We start from the raw sequence: 13,484 nt of genomic DNA, 5'->3' as shown, positions 1-13,484 counted from the left end.
AAACTTTATTGAAGTCAAATCCAACAGGGCAGCTGAGCTCAGCCCCACGGCAGGAGCCCAGCCTGCCGCTCACTGGGGTACAAAGAAAGGGGCAGGGGTCTCATGGAGCACAGGGGGTACAGCACGGGGGAGAGTGGGTGGTCCTCACCCATGGGGCCCCAGGAAGAAGACAAAGCCACAGGCACTCGCTCCCCCTCTCCCTCCCTGGCTGGTTAAGGACAGAAGTGCCAAAGCAGAAATGTGGTGCAAGCTCCTAAGTGGCCAGACAGCCCGAGAAAGAGGGTCCTGCAAGCTCCACACTCAGCCCATGACCTCGTGGCTCAGCTCCAAGCTCCAGTGCACACCAGCGAGCAGCCAAGACCTGCCTCCGCCCTGCCCCGCACGCAGAGACCCCCCCGGCAACACCAAGAGCAGTGACCTGACCGCAGCAGAGACCTCAGTGCCCCTGTCCCCCGGCCCCAGCACAGCCCCAGCCCTGCCACACGGATGGGCCTTTCCTGTGCCACCAGGATCTGCAGACCCTCTCCCGCAGAGCCACAGCTCCAGGCCTGGTGCTCGTGCTACAGGAAGCCCGGATTTCACCGTGCTGGCTGTGGCAGAGGGCCCGAGCCTGGGGGAAGCCGGAGCCTGAGCCTGGGAAAAAGGCAGAGCTTTGCTTCTCCGCCCAGCCCCACCTGCCCGGGCAGCCACAGCGGGCGCAGAGCTCCCTTTGAGGCGCCCTGGTGCAGGGATGGTGGCAGGTTCAGCCACACCAGCAGAGCCAGGCAGTGAGGCCAGAGCCTTCCCAACTGCTCCCTGGAGCAGGGCAGGGCTGGAACCCGGCTGTGGCAGGAGCAGGACCAGTCCCTCCTCCCCATGAGCCAGCCCAAGCGGAGGGAGGGACGGGAGGGTGGGCATCGCCCTCCTTGGTGCTCTTAGAGTGGTCCCCAAAGGGGACGCAGGCAGGTGGCATTCCCTGCCCAGAGCCCCACATGCAGAGCCACACACATGCAGCGCCCTTCGCATCACCGTCACCCAGGCAGCGCCACCAGGACCCAGCCCCGGGCGCTCTGACAAGGGCTCCGACAGTTTTTGGCCTCCCCCACACCATCCCCATCCCCTCCCTGCACCACGCCCAGGCTCTGTGGCTCGGCTCCGGGGTAGTCCAACGCCAGCCCCCTGGGCCACACATGCAGGGCTGGGGGCCAGTCCACGCTCACTCCCACACCTCTGTCCAGATGGCTCCCCGGTGCAGCGGGGGCGCCGCTGCCGGCCTCAGGATGAGCTCTCCTACCTGCTTGTTGGTGTATTTCTGGGGGTTGGTGCGGTAGCTGTAGTCCGAGTACTGCTCGGAGCCCGTCGAGTTGTTGTCCCCGGTGCCAACAAAGGTGTTGGTGGCCGGCAGGTCCTGCACCACTTGGTGCTTCTTGGAGGCGGAGGGTGACTGAGGCTGCAGCTGGATGGAGGGCAGCGGCGAGTTGGAGCGGTAGTGGCGGCCCAGGTCCGGGCTGCCCGGAGGGTAGTTCAGGGGCAGGTGGATCCGGGGGCTGTCGCTGACAGAGTCGTTCATGAGGTTGAACTTGAGCGATTTCTGCAGCCCCGTCTCCTCCTCATCCTCCGTGGGCTTGGGTGGCTTGGGAGACTTGCTCTTCTTCACCTTGTTCTTGCTCTTCCCACTCTTGCTGGCCTGCTTGGGTGCATACAGGTCCTTGGTCTCCTTCTTGCCCGCCTGGTAGCCGCTCTTGGCCTCGCGCTGCCGGCAGTAGCGCACCAGGACCACCAGCACGATGACCAGGGTGACAGCCACGATGCCGGCGATGACTCCAAAGAGGATGTTGCTCCGCTGCTTGCTGCGCTCGTACTCGGGGTCGCCGGCGATGTCGATGTCCAGCGGGGTGTCCAGGCTGTGCCCCACCAGCGTGTCCAGCAGCGTGCGGTTGGCCAGCGTCTCGTTGACGTAGAAGTGCACCAGAGCCGTGCCGTGCCGCGAGGGCTTGCCCTTGTCGTTGACGCGCACGACCAGGCGGTGCAGGCCGTGGTGCTTGCGCAGGATCTCCTTCTCCAGAGTGATGTCACCGCTCTGCGGGGAGATCTGGAAGAGCTCGAAGGGGTTTCCTCCTGTGATGCTGTAGATCAGCTCAGCGTTGATGCCCGAGTCGATGTCCTCCGCCTTGACCTTGCTCACCTGCTGGCCGGGGCTGGTGTGAGGCAGGATGTGCTTGTAGGTGGCATTGGAGGGGGAAGTGATGAAGGGGGCATTGTCATTCTCATCCAAGACATTGATGGTCACCCCCACATAGGCAGACCTGGGGGGATCCCCACCGTCCACCGCCTTGAGTCGGAAGGTGTAGGTGCTCTGCTGCTCCCGGTCGAAAGAGATGCTGGAGAGGATGGTGCCAGTGCCATTTTGGATGACAAAATCCCCGTTGTCTTGCTCCACCGACAGCTGGATCCGGGCATTTTCTCCTTTGTCGGCATCGATGACGGTCACCATGCCCACGGGGCTGAGGGGCGGCATGTTCTCCATCACTGAGAAGTTGTAGCCGCTCAGCATGAACTTGGGGTCGTTGTCATTCCTGTCCATGACGTTGATGGCCACAGACGCTGTGCCCTGCTTGCTGGGGCTGCCCTTATCTTCTGCCACCACCAAGAACTCGTAGCGTTCCCGCTGCTCTCGGTCCAGCACCGCCTTCACTCGGATCTCCCCAGAGTCAGGGTCAATGGTGAAGGCGCCCTTGGAGGAGGGGTCTGTCACCAGGGAATAAACCAGCTTGGCATTGGAGCCGCTGTCAGCATCAGTGGCACTCACCTCCATGACCAGCTCGTCAGGCTCGTTGTTCTCAGGGAAGGCCACCTCAGTGAAGCTCTGGCTGAAGACAGGGGCGTTGTCATTGACGTCCATCACCTGCACCTTCAAGGAGTTGGTGCTGGAGAGGGGCGGGTTCCCCGAGTCCACGGCCACAATCTCAATCGTGTACTCCTTCACGGACTCGTAGTCCAGCGGTGTGGTGGTCTGCAGGAAGTATTTCTTCTTGCTGTCACTCCCTGTCTCACTGGCCTGGCGCAGCTGGAATGGGACATCACCAGCCACCACGCAGGTCACCACAGCGTTTTCACCCTCATCTCGGTCGGACACCTGCACCAGAGCCACTGCTGTCTCTACTGGCACGTCCTCCGAGATGTTGGCCATGCCATCCTGGTGCGTGACCAACCCTATGCCCCGGATCTCTATGGAGGGCGCGTTATCATTCATGTCCTTGATGGTGACCACCACCTGCGTGCGGGCGCTCTTGGGGTTGGCGCCCTTGTCCTTGGCCATGACGGAGAACTTGAGGGTGCCGATGTCCTCGCGGTCGATGGGGCCCTGCACGGTGATGAGCCCCGTGGCGCGGTCCAGGCGCAGCAGCCGCCGCACCATGTCCGAGGCCTGGTGGAAGGAGTAGTCGATCTCGGCATTGGCGCCCTGGTCCGAATCGTTGGCTTTCACCTGGGGGACAGAGGGGACAAGCGGTGAGCAGGACAAGGGCATGGCGGAGCGAGCCCCTCCACAAACCGTCGCAGCCTTCCCTGAGGACAGCCGGGGGGAAAAACCAGGATTTCCTCTTCTGGGGCCAAGGACTGTGGGGCAAAGAGCCTGGGACCGGCAGAGCAGCTGGGAGCCACCCTCGGGCATGGAGGCTCTGCCTCGCTCTTCCAGAGAAACCGGCTGGGCCGGTTGAATGCGCTCCCCTCCCAGCCGGCTCCGGCACGCAGGGAATCCTCCGGAACCATGGAACCGTGCCGCTGAGACCCAGCCAGCAGCAGGGAGGGACAGCTCCAGCTGTGCCTCCGAGGAGGGGCTGGAGCAGCTGCCTGGCTCAGGTGAGGGCGAGGAGGGAGGAAACCATGTGCGGAGCTGCAGCAGCTCCATCGCGGCATCTGGGGATGCAGCCATGCAGGGGCTGGAGCTGCCTGAGCCCCCACAGCACCGTCCATCCCTGCCCGCCCGCCAGGAGCCCTGCATCCCCATAAACCTGCCTCTACGCCTATTATTTGCTTTCTAAAGAAGATGAGGTTTGTCTAACATTTGCCTCCCTAATCGGCTCTCTGAGCAGCCTCTTCTCTGCACCATTTGCTGCTCCGCCGTTATCTTGCTCAGCAGATTTGGATGGAGAACGAAAGTTGTTAAATGTAAATTCCACCTTTTACCTCCACTCACAAAACAGGCGGAAGTCATTTTCCCCCTGAAAGATAAAAGCTGAGCAATGGCAGCAGCAGCATCTCAGCCCATTCTCCTCCCGGCCATGCAGCTCCCTTATCTGCTTCCAACTCTTATTCTCTTAACAGTGAAAAATGAATTCTTAAAAAATTCACATCAGAATTAGCAGGCAGATGAGAGCTGGCCGCGCTCCGCTTATTAAGATGGCAGCTGCAGATAAACAGATGTCGACTACTATCATCTCAATGCCCCCTCCAAGCCAAATCCACCAAGATCCAGCCCCCTGGGCTCTCTGGGCCAGTTTGCAGCGCTGCCCAGACGAGGCAGAGCCCCCTCTCCCTGCAGACAGCAGGGCACCTCCGGAGCCATGGCCGGCCCCGCGCACGGGCAGCAGGGATGCTCCCTGTCCCCACCTCCTGAGTTTCCATGGAGCAGCCAAGGGAATGCAACTTATGAAAGGCTCTATGTCTTGTCTGCAGGCAGCACTGAGACCGCGCTGGCCCCAAGCCAGGCTCCCGGTGGCCCTCAGGTCCCAGCCCTCCCAGTAACCCAGAACCCTGCTCCCTGCAGCTCTGCTGCTGCCCCTCAGCCGTGGCCTGCAGCCCCACTCCAGCTGTGCCTTCCTGTGCATCCTCTCCAACCTCACTGGTGCAGATATGATAACCAAGGGACCTGCCTGCGCGCTGGCCCTGGGTGACACTATGAACTCCTTCATCCAACCCTCCCTCCTCCCCGCAGGAACCACAGCCATGTTGATGCTCCTGGGTTGTCCCTGCAGCCAGGCAGGAGGGGACACAGTGAGGAGAAGAGTCCTGAGCACTCACCTGGAGGACGGAGTGCCCCACAGGGCTGTTTTCGGAGAGCTCTGCCTCATACAGGGCCTTCTCAAACTTGGGTGCGTTGTCATTCATGTCCAGGATGGTGATGCGGAGCAGGGCACTGCTCGCCCGAGGGGGGTTCCCCCCATCCTGCACCTTGATGGTCAGGTCGTAGGAGTCCCACTGCTCCCGGTCCAGGTTCCCCATGACGATCAGCTGAGGCTGCTTCTCATCCTGGTCCTCGGCCACCTGCAGCCCAAAGAGCTCCTGCGCCTCCGGACCAGCCATCAGCTCGTAGGAGGCAACACCGTTGGGGCCCGAGTCCCGGTCCATGGCCAGGGGGATGGGGAAGAGCGTCCCCACGTTGGTGTTCTCAGGGATGGAGAGGGTGAGGACGGGCGAGGCGAAGTTGGGGGTGTTGTCATTGATATCGAGCACCTCGATCTGCCCCTCGAGCAGGCGTGGGCTGCTGTTGGCGTTCAGGTTGGTGATGGACACCTCGAACTCCAGGAAGCAGGGATCTCCAGGCAGGAGGTGCTGGCACTCCCGCAGGCTCTCCCGGTCGATGGAGGTCTCTGTGGTGTAGATGTCCCCAGTCTTGCCATCCACACGGAGGTACGGGGCCCCCACTTCCAGCTTGTAGAGGTGCCCCATGTCCGGTAAGCCGTAGTCAGAGGCCAGGCTCCCTATGAGGGTGTTGGGGGGCTGTTCCTCCTGCACTTTGTAGACCGCACGTGTCCCCGAGGCCAGGGCAGGGAGCTGGCACAGGAGCCACAGGCCCAGGCAGGATGCCAGCGGGTTCATCCTGCGCTGCAGGGGAGCTGGAGGAGACACAGACACCGGAGGTTAGCGACCAGCCCCCTTCCCTGGCTTACCCCACGCCATGCGGGACCGCGCATGGTCCTGGCACGGCTCCCCAAGGGAAGGGGCTGCTGGGGCCGGCTCCTGGCAGCCTCCAGTGCCCTGAAGGACCCGTCCCAGCTTGCAAAGTTCCTGCAACGCCCTGCTGGAGTGAGTAACCCTGTCATTGAAACCTCAGCCCTGCCACTTGCAGGAAGCCACTCCTGCCACTGTCCACCCTCTTCGTCACCACACCAACTGTAATTAGACCCAACGAGGCACACTAACAGGGTGGACTGCAGGCAGCCTGCTGCCAACAACCCGATGGGAGCCGGCCAGACTCTGAGACAGCTTCTCACCACCCAAACACAGGAGCATTGTGTGCCACCAGTGCAGGGGCACTGCCTGCCACGCACGGCAGGGACACACGGGCACTGCACGCAGCTGCCAGCACTGCAGAAACCAGAGCACCAAACGGGGAGTTCTGCCTGCTCTGCGGGGATGTGGGGCTGACACCCATCCAGCACTGCAGGGATGTGGGGCTGACACCCATCCAGCACTGTGGGGATTTGGGGCTGACACCCATCCAGCACTGCAGGGATGTGGGGCTGACACCCATCCAACCCTGCAGGGATGTGGGGCTGACACCCATCCAGCACTGCGGGGCCATGGGACATTGAAAGGATACAGGACTGAAACCCACCCAGGGACACAGGGCACTGCAGGCATGCAGGGCTGCCACCCATGCAGGGATGGAGGGCCATGATCACTGCAAGGATGCAGGGCTGCCATGCACCCAGCACTGCAGGGACACGGGGCACTGCCAGCATACAGCTCCCTGCCATCCATCACTGCCTGCATGGCAGGAACAGCAGCAGCCATCACTTCTGGGACACCAGACACTGCAGGAATGCAGGACTGCCGCCCATCCAGCAGTGCAGGAACACCAGGCGCTCCAGGGATGCTGCCTGTCCAGCACTGCAGGGCTGCAGGGCACTGCAGGGCCATGGGGCGCTGCGGAGATGCAGGGCTGCCACCCCTCCAGCACTGCAGGGCTGCGGGGCACCGCTGTGGCAGGAGCAGAGCAGCACTGCCCTTGCTGCACTGCCAGCACAGTGGCACTGCCAGCCTCGCACTGCCAGGTACAGAGGCACCACCCACCCGGCACTGCAGGGATGCAGGAGCCTCATCCCTCCTGCACTGCCTGTGGAGCACTGCCACCCCCGGTGTCCCGGCAGTCAGAGGGACACGGGGTCCCTGCCCAGGCTGCTCTGCAGTGCAGGAACCCCTGGGCAGCCCCCGGCAGTGCCCAGCCCCGGCTCACTGCAACGGCAGCACAGCATCCCCCTCGCTGCACAGTCACTAGGCAACCCCACACCCTGCGCCAGCAGCTCCTGTTCCCTTCCTCACTGCAGACACACTGTTCCTTCCCGTTCCCTCCCACTCCAGTCTGGGACATGGCACGCACTGGGTGCCCACCCGTGCTGGTGCCCACCTCGCTGCTGCAGCACAGTGCCGGGAGCGCTGCCCCCCTGCATTGCAGAGACACCCCTGCACCGCTGCACCCCTGCACCGCTGCACCCACCACTGGCACCTCTTCCCCGTGCCCACACACTGCCCAGGCCATGCCAGCCCCACAGGCTGTCCCCTCCTGTGCCAAGCCATATGCCACCAAGCCCCTGTCTGGTGCTGCACTTGGCCACCAGCTTTCCTGTTCCATTCTGGGAACACATTTTCCTCCTCCAGGGTCCAGGAGCTTCTGCTGAGCTGTGAGCATAAAGTGGTTCAACACAGCTCACTGGCACCCAAAAACCCAGGGATTGGATGCCCTAAAATTAACAGCCACAAACATCTGCCAGGGCCCCACAGCATCACCCTGCTCTCGCTGCTCCCATCGCTCCCTCTCTCCACACTCTGCACCCAAGAACAAGCAAATGCTCCACAGGCAAGCGCTCCATCACCATCCCCCTCCGTGGTGCCACGCTGCAAGTGCCCAGTTCCTAGTTAGCCTGGCATGGTATGGATCATCACCCAGTGGAACATCCTGCACTGTGCTCCTTGGTACTTCCCACAAGCCAGCAGCTCCTGGTCCCTCCACCCCTCTGCTTCCCCATGGACATGGGGACATGGACAAGATGAGCTCTGCCTCTGCAGAGAAAATACATCTCCATGCCTGGAGAGGAGACTGCAGCCCTGGAGCTAAGCTTGCCTCTGCTCCCTTGTCCTGCCCCTTCCTTTGTGCAGAGCAGAGCCATCCCCAGCTGGCTGAGGCCATGCAGAGCTGCCCCCACCTGCGCTGGGATGTGTGACTCCAGGAGGAAGGGATGAGGAGAGAGAGCAGGACAACTTCCATCCCTGGACTGGGCTGAGGATGGAGGAGATCAGGGGCCAAGCAGAAACACAACAGATTTTTGCATCAGCACGGGCAGTGTGTGCACACACGTGTGTGTGTCCACGCTGGGTGTGCACTGTGAGCGTTCCAGAGTGTGCACCTGCCCGGAGCACGGCCCTGTGTCCTTAGCTAAAGGCACACAATCCCACCTGTGCCCTGGCAGGGTGTGCAGCTGTGTCACACAGGGCAAGAAGCACATCCCTGCCTGCCCCAGGCCCATGCCCAGGGTGTGAGCTCACGCTCCTGCACGTGTGTGCGCCCCACACAGCGCGTGTGCCCGCGTGTGCGCACGCCCCTGTGCATGTGTGTGATGTCACCCGTGCGGGGGCACTGCCACCTGGGTCACGCTCGTGTCTGCCACCCCCTGGGTGTGCTCACACCAGACCCCCTCACCCAGCTGCCTCCACGGGGTGAACCTGCCCCGAGGTCTGCCAGCCCTGCGCTCCTGTTGGGGATGGCTGCGGATGAGGACAGGCAAGATGGGTGGCTCCAGCTGTTGGGAAAGGGCTCCTGGAGGATGCCCGGGCTGGGAGAGGCCCTGTGCCCGCTGCTGGGTTGTTTGCACTGGGCTGGGCCTGGCTGTTGGTGACGTAGCCACATCCTGACTAAGCCCTGGTGTGAGGTGAAAGATCGCCACGGAAGGGGAAAGTCTCGAGGCAGTGCTGATGCCTCACATGGCTCAGGGAGCTGGAAGGGAGGGCCCAGCAGCTGGAAACACCAGGAGCCCTGTGCCAGCCTGGAGGAGGAAGGGTGTCACCCAAAGGTGCTCAGCACCCAGGATTTCTGCTCCAAAACCAGGGCTGGACTCTGAGCCCAGGCCCCATTCCTGCAGGTGAAGAAAGGCAGCCTGCAGAGCTGGCAGCTGCGAGGAGCAGAGGGCCTGAGAGCCTGAGGGGCACTGCTGGAAGGCACAAGGGGCCCTGGGCTGGGCAGGATAAGGAATCAGCAGGGTCAGGAATCCTGCTTGGCACCCAGGCACCCAGGGGTGTGAATGACACGGCGAAGACGTGAGAGCCCAGAGCTGGGCGTGAGGAGGAGGAGGAGGAGGAGGAGTAGGAGGAAGCCTCCACAAGCACGTCTGTGCAGGAGACACAGGCTTCCCAGGGGCCAGTCCAAGGCACCAGGCTATTTTCCCATGGGATCTAAGGACCATCCCACACTTTCTTCTCTGGTGCCAGGCACCTTTTTCCAACCTGCTGGCAAAGCACAGAGCACTTAAAAATAAAAGCCCCTCCCAAAACAACTATTCCTCCGCACACACAATTCTCCCTACGGGGAGTGTGTGAGAGAGACTGAACCACATGAGAGAGGCGTTAGTCACGCTGCTTAATGCATGACTGGGAAGCTCTCGGAGGACAGTGGCATGCAAAATCCGACAGAATTCAGCCATCCCCACCAAAAAAAAACAAGCCTTAATGAGAGAGAGGTTATAAAGCGCCGCGAATTTAAGCAACTGCTTGAACAAGCCTGTACTCCCTGTGATTCCCACAGCCTGCTGGCCCCGTTCCACGGGAGGCAGCACCGCTTCGGGAATGGGCACCAAAGTCCAGCCTCTCCTCGCTCCCAGCCGCTGATTGCGTGGCTCGGAGCCACGGCTCACAAGTCTGTCCAAACCCTGCACTGAGCACACAAGTGCTAATCCCCCCTCCACGCTCCCCCCAGCCCTGCTCCGACACCCGGAGCTGGAGCGACATCCCAGCGAGCAGCCAGCAGCTCATCCCAGCTCCACGCGGAGCTCAGGGACCGTGCGAGCCGAGAACGCGGCCGCTGATGGTCAGTCCTGCGCCGAAGGCACGGATGGGCTGAATCCTGGGTATTCCGTAGCACGTCCCAGGATTTGCTCCAGCTCCGGCTGCCACTGCGGCTGCTCGGCGTTTCTGCAGGCTGGGCCCGAGCGCCGGGAGCCAGAGCACCCCGCGAGGAGGAACCCCACTGGCCTGGCAGCAGCGTCACCCCAAAACCATCCCTGAGGAGCTGGGCGGCGGTGAAAAGCCGGCAAAGCTCAGGGCCCTCCCTCCTCTTGCTGCCTTCTCCACATCTCTTGCAAGTCTGGCAGCCAGCGAGGCAGAGACCTGTCAGAGCCTCCCTGGAGTGGCACCCTCATCCTCCAGCCGTGGGTTCCCCACAGCCACTCCGGGCTCCCGTTCCCCGCGCCACCATCCCACCCTCCACCCCGGCTGGAGAGGGGCCCTGGGGCAAGACAAAAATGTCGCGGGCCTGGAACACCCCGGCAGGGCCACTGGGAGCCGGGCACAGCGGGAGCGGCTCTGCTGCGGGGATGCAGCCGGGAGGGTCGGGGGGACCTTGGGGAAGGGGCACAGGGTCCCCCCCCGGCCTCGCAGGAGCCGCTGCTGCCGCTGCGGGGGCCGGGAGGGAGGATGGAGGCCGGGTCCGCTGCCGGCCCCGCGGCCGAGGCTCCCCGCTCCCCGCGGCGCTGCCCGGGCTGAGGCTCCGGCTGCGGGCACGGAGGGAGCGGAGCCCCCGCTCCCGCAGGCGGCTCCGCCAGCCCCGAGCACACGCACAGAGACACGCACACACACACGGACACACGGACACACGCGCGCAGACACCCGTGACAAAACCACGGGAGCCGCTCTGCCGGCACCGGCTCCGCGCTCAGCCTCGCGTACCGGGAAACAGGGATCATCTGCGGCGAGAGCAAACACAGCCCGCTGACACACTCGGAGCCCGCTGACACACTCGGAGCCCGCTGACACACTCGGAGCTCGCTGACACACTCGGAGCTCGCTGACACACTCAGAGCCCGCTGACACACTCGGAGCTCGCTGACACACTCAGAGCTCGCTGACACACTCAGAGCTGGCTGATACACTCGGAGCTCGCTGACACACTCGGAACTCGCTGACACACTCGGAGCTGGCTGACACACTCGGAGCTGGCTGACACATTCGGAGCTCGCTGACACACTCAGAGCCGGCTGACACACTCACCGCACGCACACCCATTACACACACACAGCTCCGCACACAGACACACGCACCCCACTCGCGTCCCCGCACCCCGGTGTCACACGGATCCACGCGGACACCTCTCCACACCCCCGGAGCCCCTCGCTCCCCGCCGCTCCGGCTCCCGCACAGCCCCGCTCCCAGCCGGCTCCCGGCTCACCCGCAACTTCTGCGGCTCCCACGCAGCCGCGCACCCCGCGGGCGCACACACCCAGGGCTGGACGAGGGACACACACCCAGGGCCACCCCCACGCGGAAAAATAAACACCCCGAAACAGGCGCGCACCCCCCGCCACAGCCGCCCTCCCGCAACCCCCGCCCGCCCTGCGCTGCTCCCGCGCTGTGCGGGGCTGGCCGCGCTCCGCTCCGCTCCGCACAACAAGTGGCAGCGCCGGGCGGGAGCGGGGACAAGCGGGAGCCGCCCCGCCGTGCGCGGAGCCCCGCGCAGCCCGGCGCGGAGCGGAGCGGAGGGATGCGGGATGCTCGGGAGCGGGATGCTCGCCAGCGCCGCTCCCGCCGCCGCCCGGCCCCGCGCTCCCGCACAGCGCCGAGCTCCGGCGCGGGGCATCCCGCACCCCCCCCGCGGCTCTGCCTGGCTGCGGGAGGGGGTCCCGGCCCCGCCGCAGCTCTTACTTGGATGGTGCCGGCGCTGCGCTCCGTGCCGAGCCCCTGCGCGCTGGTCCCGCGGCGTCTCCATCGCCTCCTTCCCGCCGGGACCGCGCTCACCCCACCCCCCCGGCTCCTCTCGAGCGTTATCCACGGATGAAAACCAAACGGAAAAAAAATACTGGGGAAAAAAAAAAAAAAAAGAAAAAAAGAAAAAAAAAAAGAAAAAAGAAAAAATGGGGAGGGGGGGCAAAAAATATATAAATGTCCCGTGGGAACCGCCCCCCTCCCCGGGCCGGGGCTGCGGCTCCTCCGGCGGAGCGGCGGCTCAGGCTGGAGGCAGCCCCGGTGGGCAGCTCGGTCCGTGCCCGCCTCCGTCCCTCGGTGTGTGTGAGGATGTGCAGGGGAAGCGCAGCGCAGGCACGGCCCCTTCCCCCCCCCGCCCGCCGCTGCCTCCGCCTCTCGCCGCCGCCACCACGGGGAGGTGGAGCTCCGGCTCCTTATCAGATCCTGAGCCCTGCCGGGCTGCCGGGACGAGCGGGCAGCGGCTGCCGGGCAGAGCTCCGGGCTGCCGGCACCGCGCCCAGCGCCGTGCCCGTGGAGAACGGGGGTCCCCGCGGCCCCCGGAGCCCCCTCACCCCGGGGACCCCTCCGCTCCGCGCCCGCACACGTGCGGTTCGGGTGTCCCTCCTCACTCCCCTCTCGGTGCTCTTAATAATTAATTTGCTCATTTATTCTTCCAGCCGGCTCTTCACAGCCCCACAACCCCATGCACAGGGCCAGGGACCTGGGCCAGGGCAGCCGGGAGGGTCCCTCCGTGCGACCGCGCTCAGCGGGGGCCGTGCCCAGCGTCGCCGGCCCCCCCAGCCTAGCAGGGCTGCGGGCAGGCTGCAGAGCCGCCCTGCTGGCTGCGGGGCCGGGGCTGGAGCCGTCACACCTCGGTGAATCACGGCTGTATTTACCGCGGGCTGTCGGGGCGCAGCAGGCACGGAGCACCTGCGGCTCCCAAAGCACCCGCGAGCTCCCAGCGCCCTGGCGATGCTTTCACAAGCTGTTCTCTCTCCCTCAGCTGGCTCCTCACCCCGGCGCCTCGGCTGGCCGAGCCAGGTCCCCGAGGGCCTGGGGACAGCGTGTTCCATCCAGGGCTGTCCCTTCCCTTGCTGCCGCCGCCGCCTCCGCGCTCCTACAAGGAGCGGCCGCGCTCCGTGCCGGGGGCTGGAGCTGCAGCCCGACCCTGCCAAAACCCTCGGCACCCTCCGAGGGTCTCGCAGCCCGTGGCGCTGCCCCTCACCCGCTTTCCGGGCCGGCTGCGGCGCGGATTTCTCGCCAGGATGCTGGAAAGTCCTTCCCGCTCCGCCGCAGCGAGGATGGGAGCGCGTCTCCCCGCTGAGCTACGCCAACCTGTTGCGCAGAGCCCTTCGCTGCACACATGCTCAGCTCGGCTGCATGACTGCACCATCTAGAGGCTGCGCCTGCCTGCTCGGAGCAGCCCGGCTCTCTCTCACCCCCTAAATCGCCTCGTTTTCCCCCCAAAATTGCCGTGCTTTTCTCCCAAATCTTCCCCGCTTTTCCCCGGCAACAAGCGGGTTCAGGCCGTGGCAGGGATGGGCAGGAAAAGGGGGCTGGCGAGTCATCCCTCAGGATGGAAAGCCCAGCTCTCCTCCCTGACTTTCTGCTCCTCC

The 13,484-nt window shown here is 64.3% G+C and overlaps 1 protein-coding gene across 3 annotated transcripts in view; it reads right to left on the bottom strand.

The window, feature by feature from the left end:
* Window positions 1-13,276, bottom strand: part of PCDH1 (protocadherin 1) — a 58,685-nt gene extending 45,409 nt beyond the window's left edge. Inside the window, exons 1-4 of one of the 3 annotated variants that reach the window (XM_054642893.2) lie at window positions 13,094-13,276; window positions 11,830-11,983; window positions 5,002-5,816; window positions 1,274-3,466 (exon numbers count right to left, since the gene is read on the bottom strand). In XM_054642893.2, the coding sequence (XP_054498868.2) occupies window positions 1,274-3,466; window positions 5,002-5,816; window positions 11,830-11,983; window positions 13,094-13,261 (3,330 nt within the window). In that variant the 5' untranslated portion in view covers window positions 13,262-13,276. The remainder of the gene's footprint in view (window positions 1-1,273; window positions 3,467-5,001; window positions 5,817-11,829; window positions 11,984-13,093) is intronic. The other 2 variants (XM_054642894.2, XM_077186645.1) reach the window with 2 other exon arrangements.
* Window positions 13,277-13,484: the final 208 nt, after the last annotated feature.

This window comes from Agelaius phoeniceus, chromosome 15 (assembly GCF_051311805.1).
Source record: "Agelaius phoeniceus isolate bAgePho1 chromosome 15, bAgePho1.hap1, whole genome shotgun sequence".
Lineage (NCBI taxonomy): Eukaryota > Metazoa > Chordata > Aves > Passeriformes > Icteridae > Agelaius > Agelaius phoeniceus.
The sequence above is the reverse complement of the archived record's forward strand: the minus strand, read 5'-3'. Positions and strand labels throughout refer to the sequence as shown.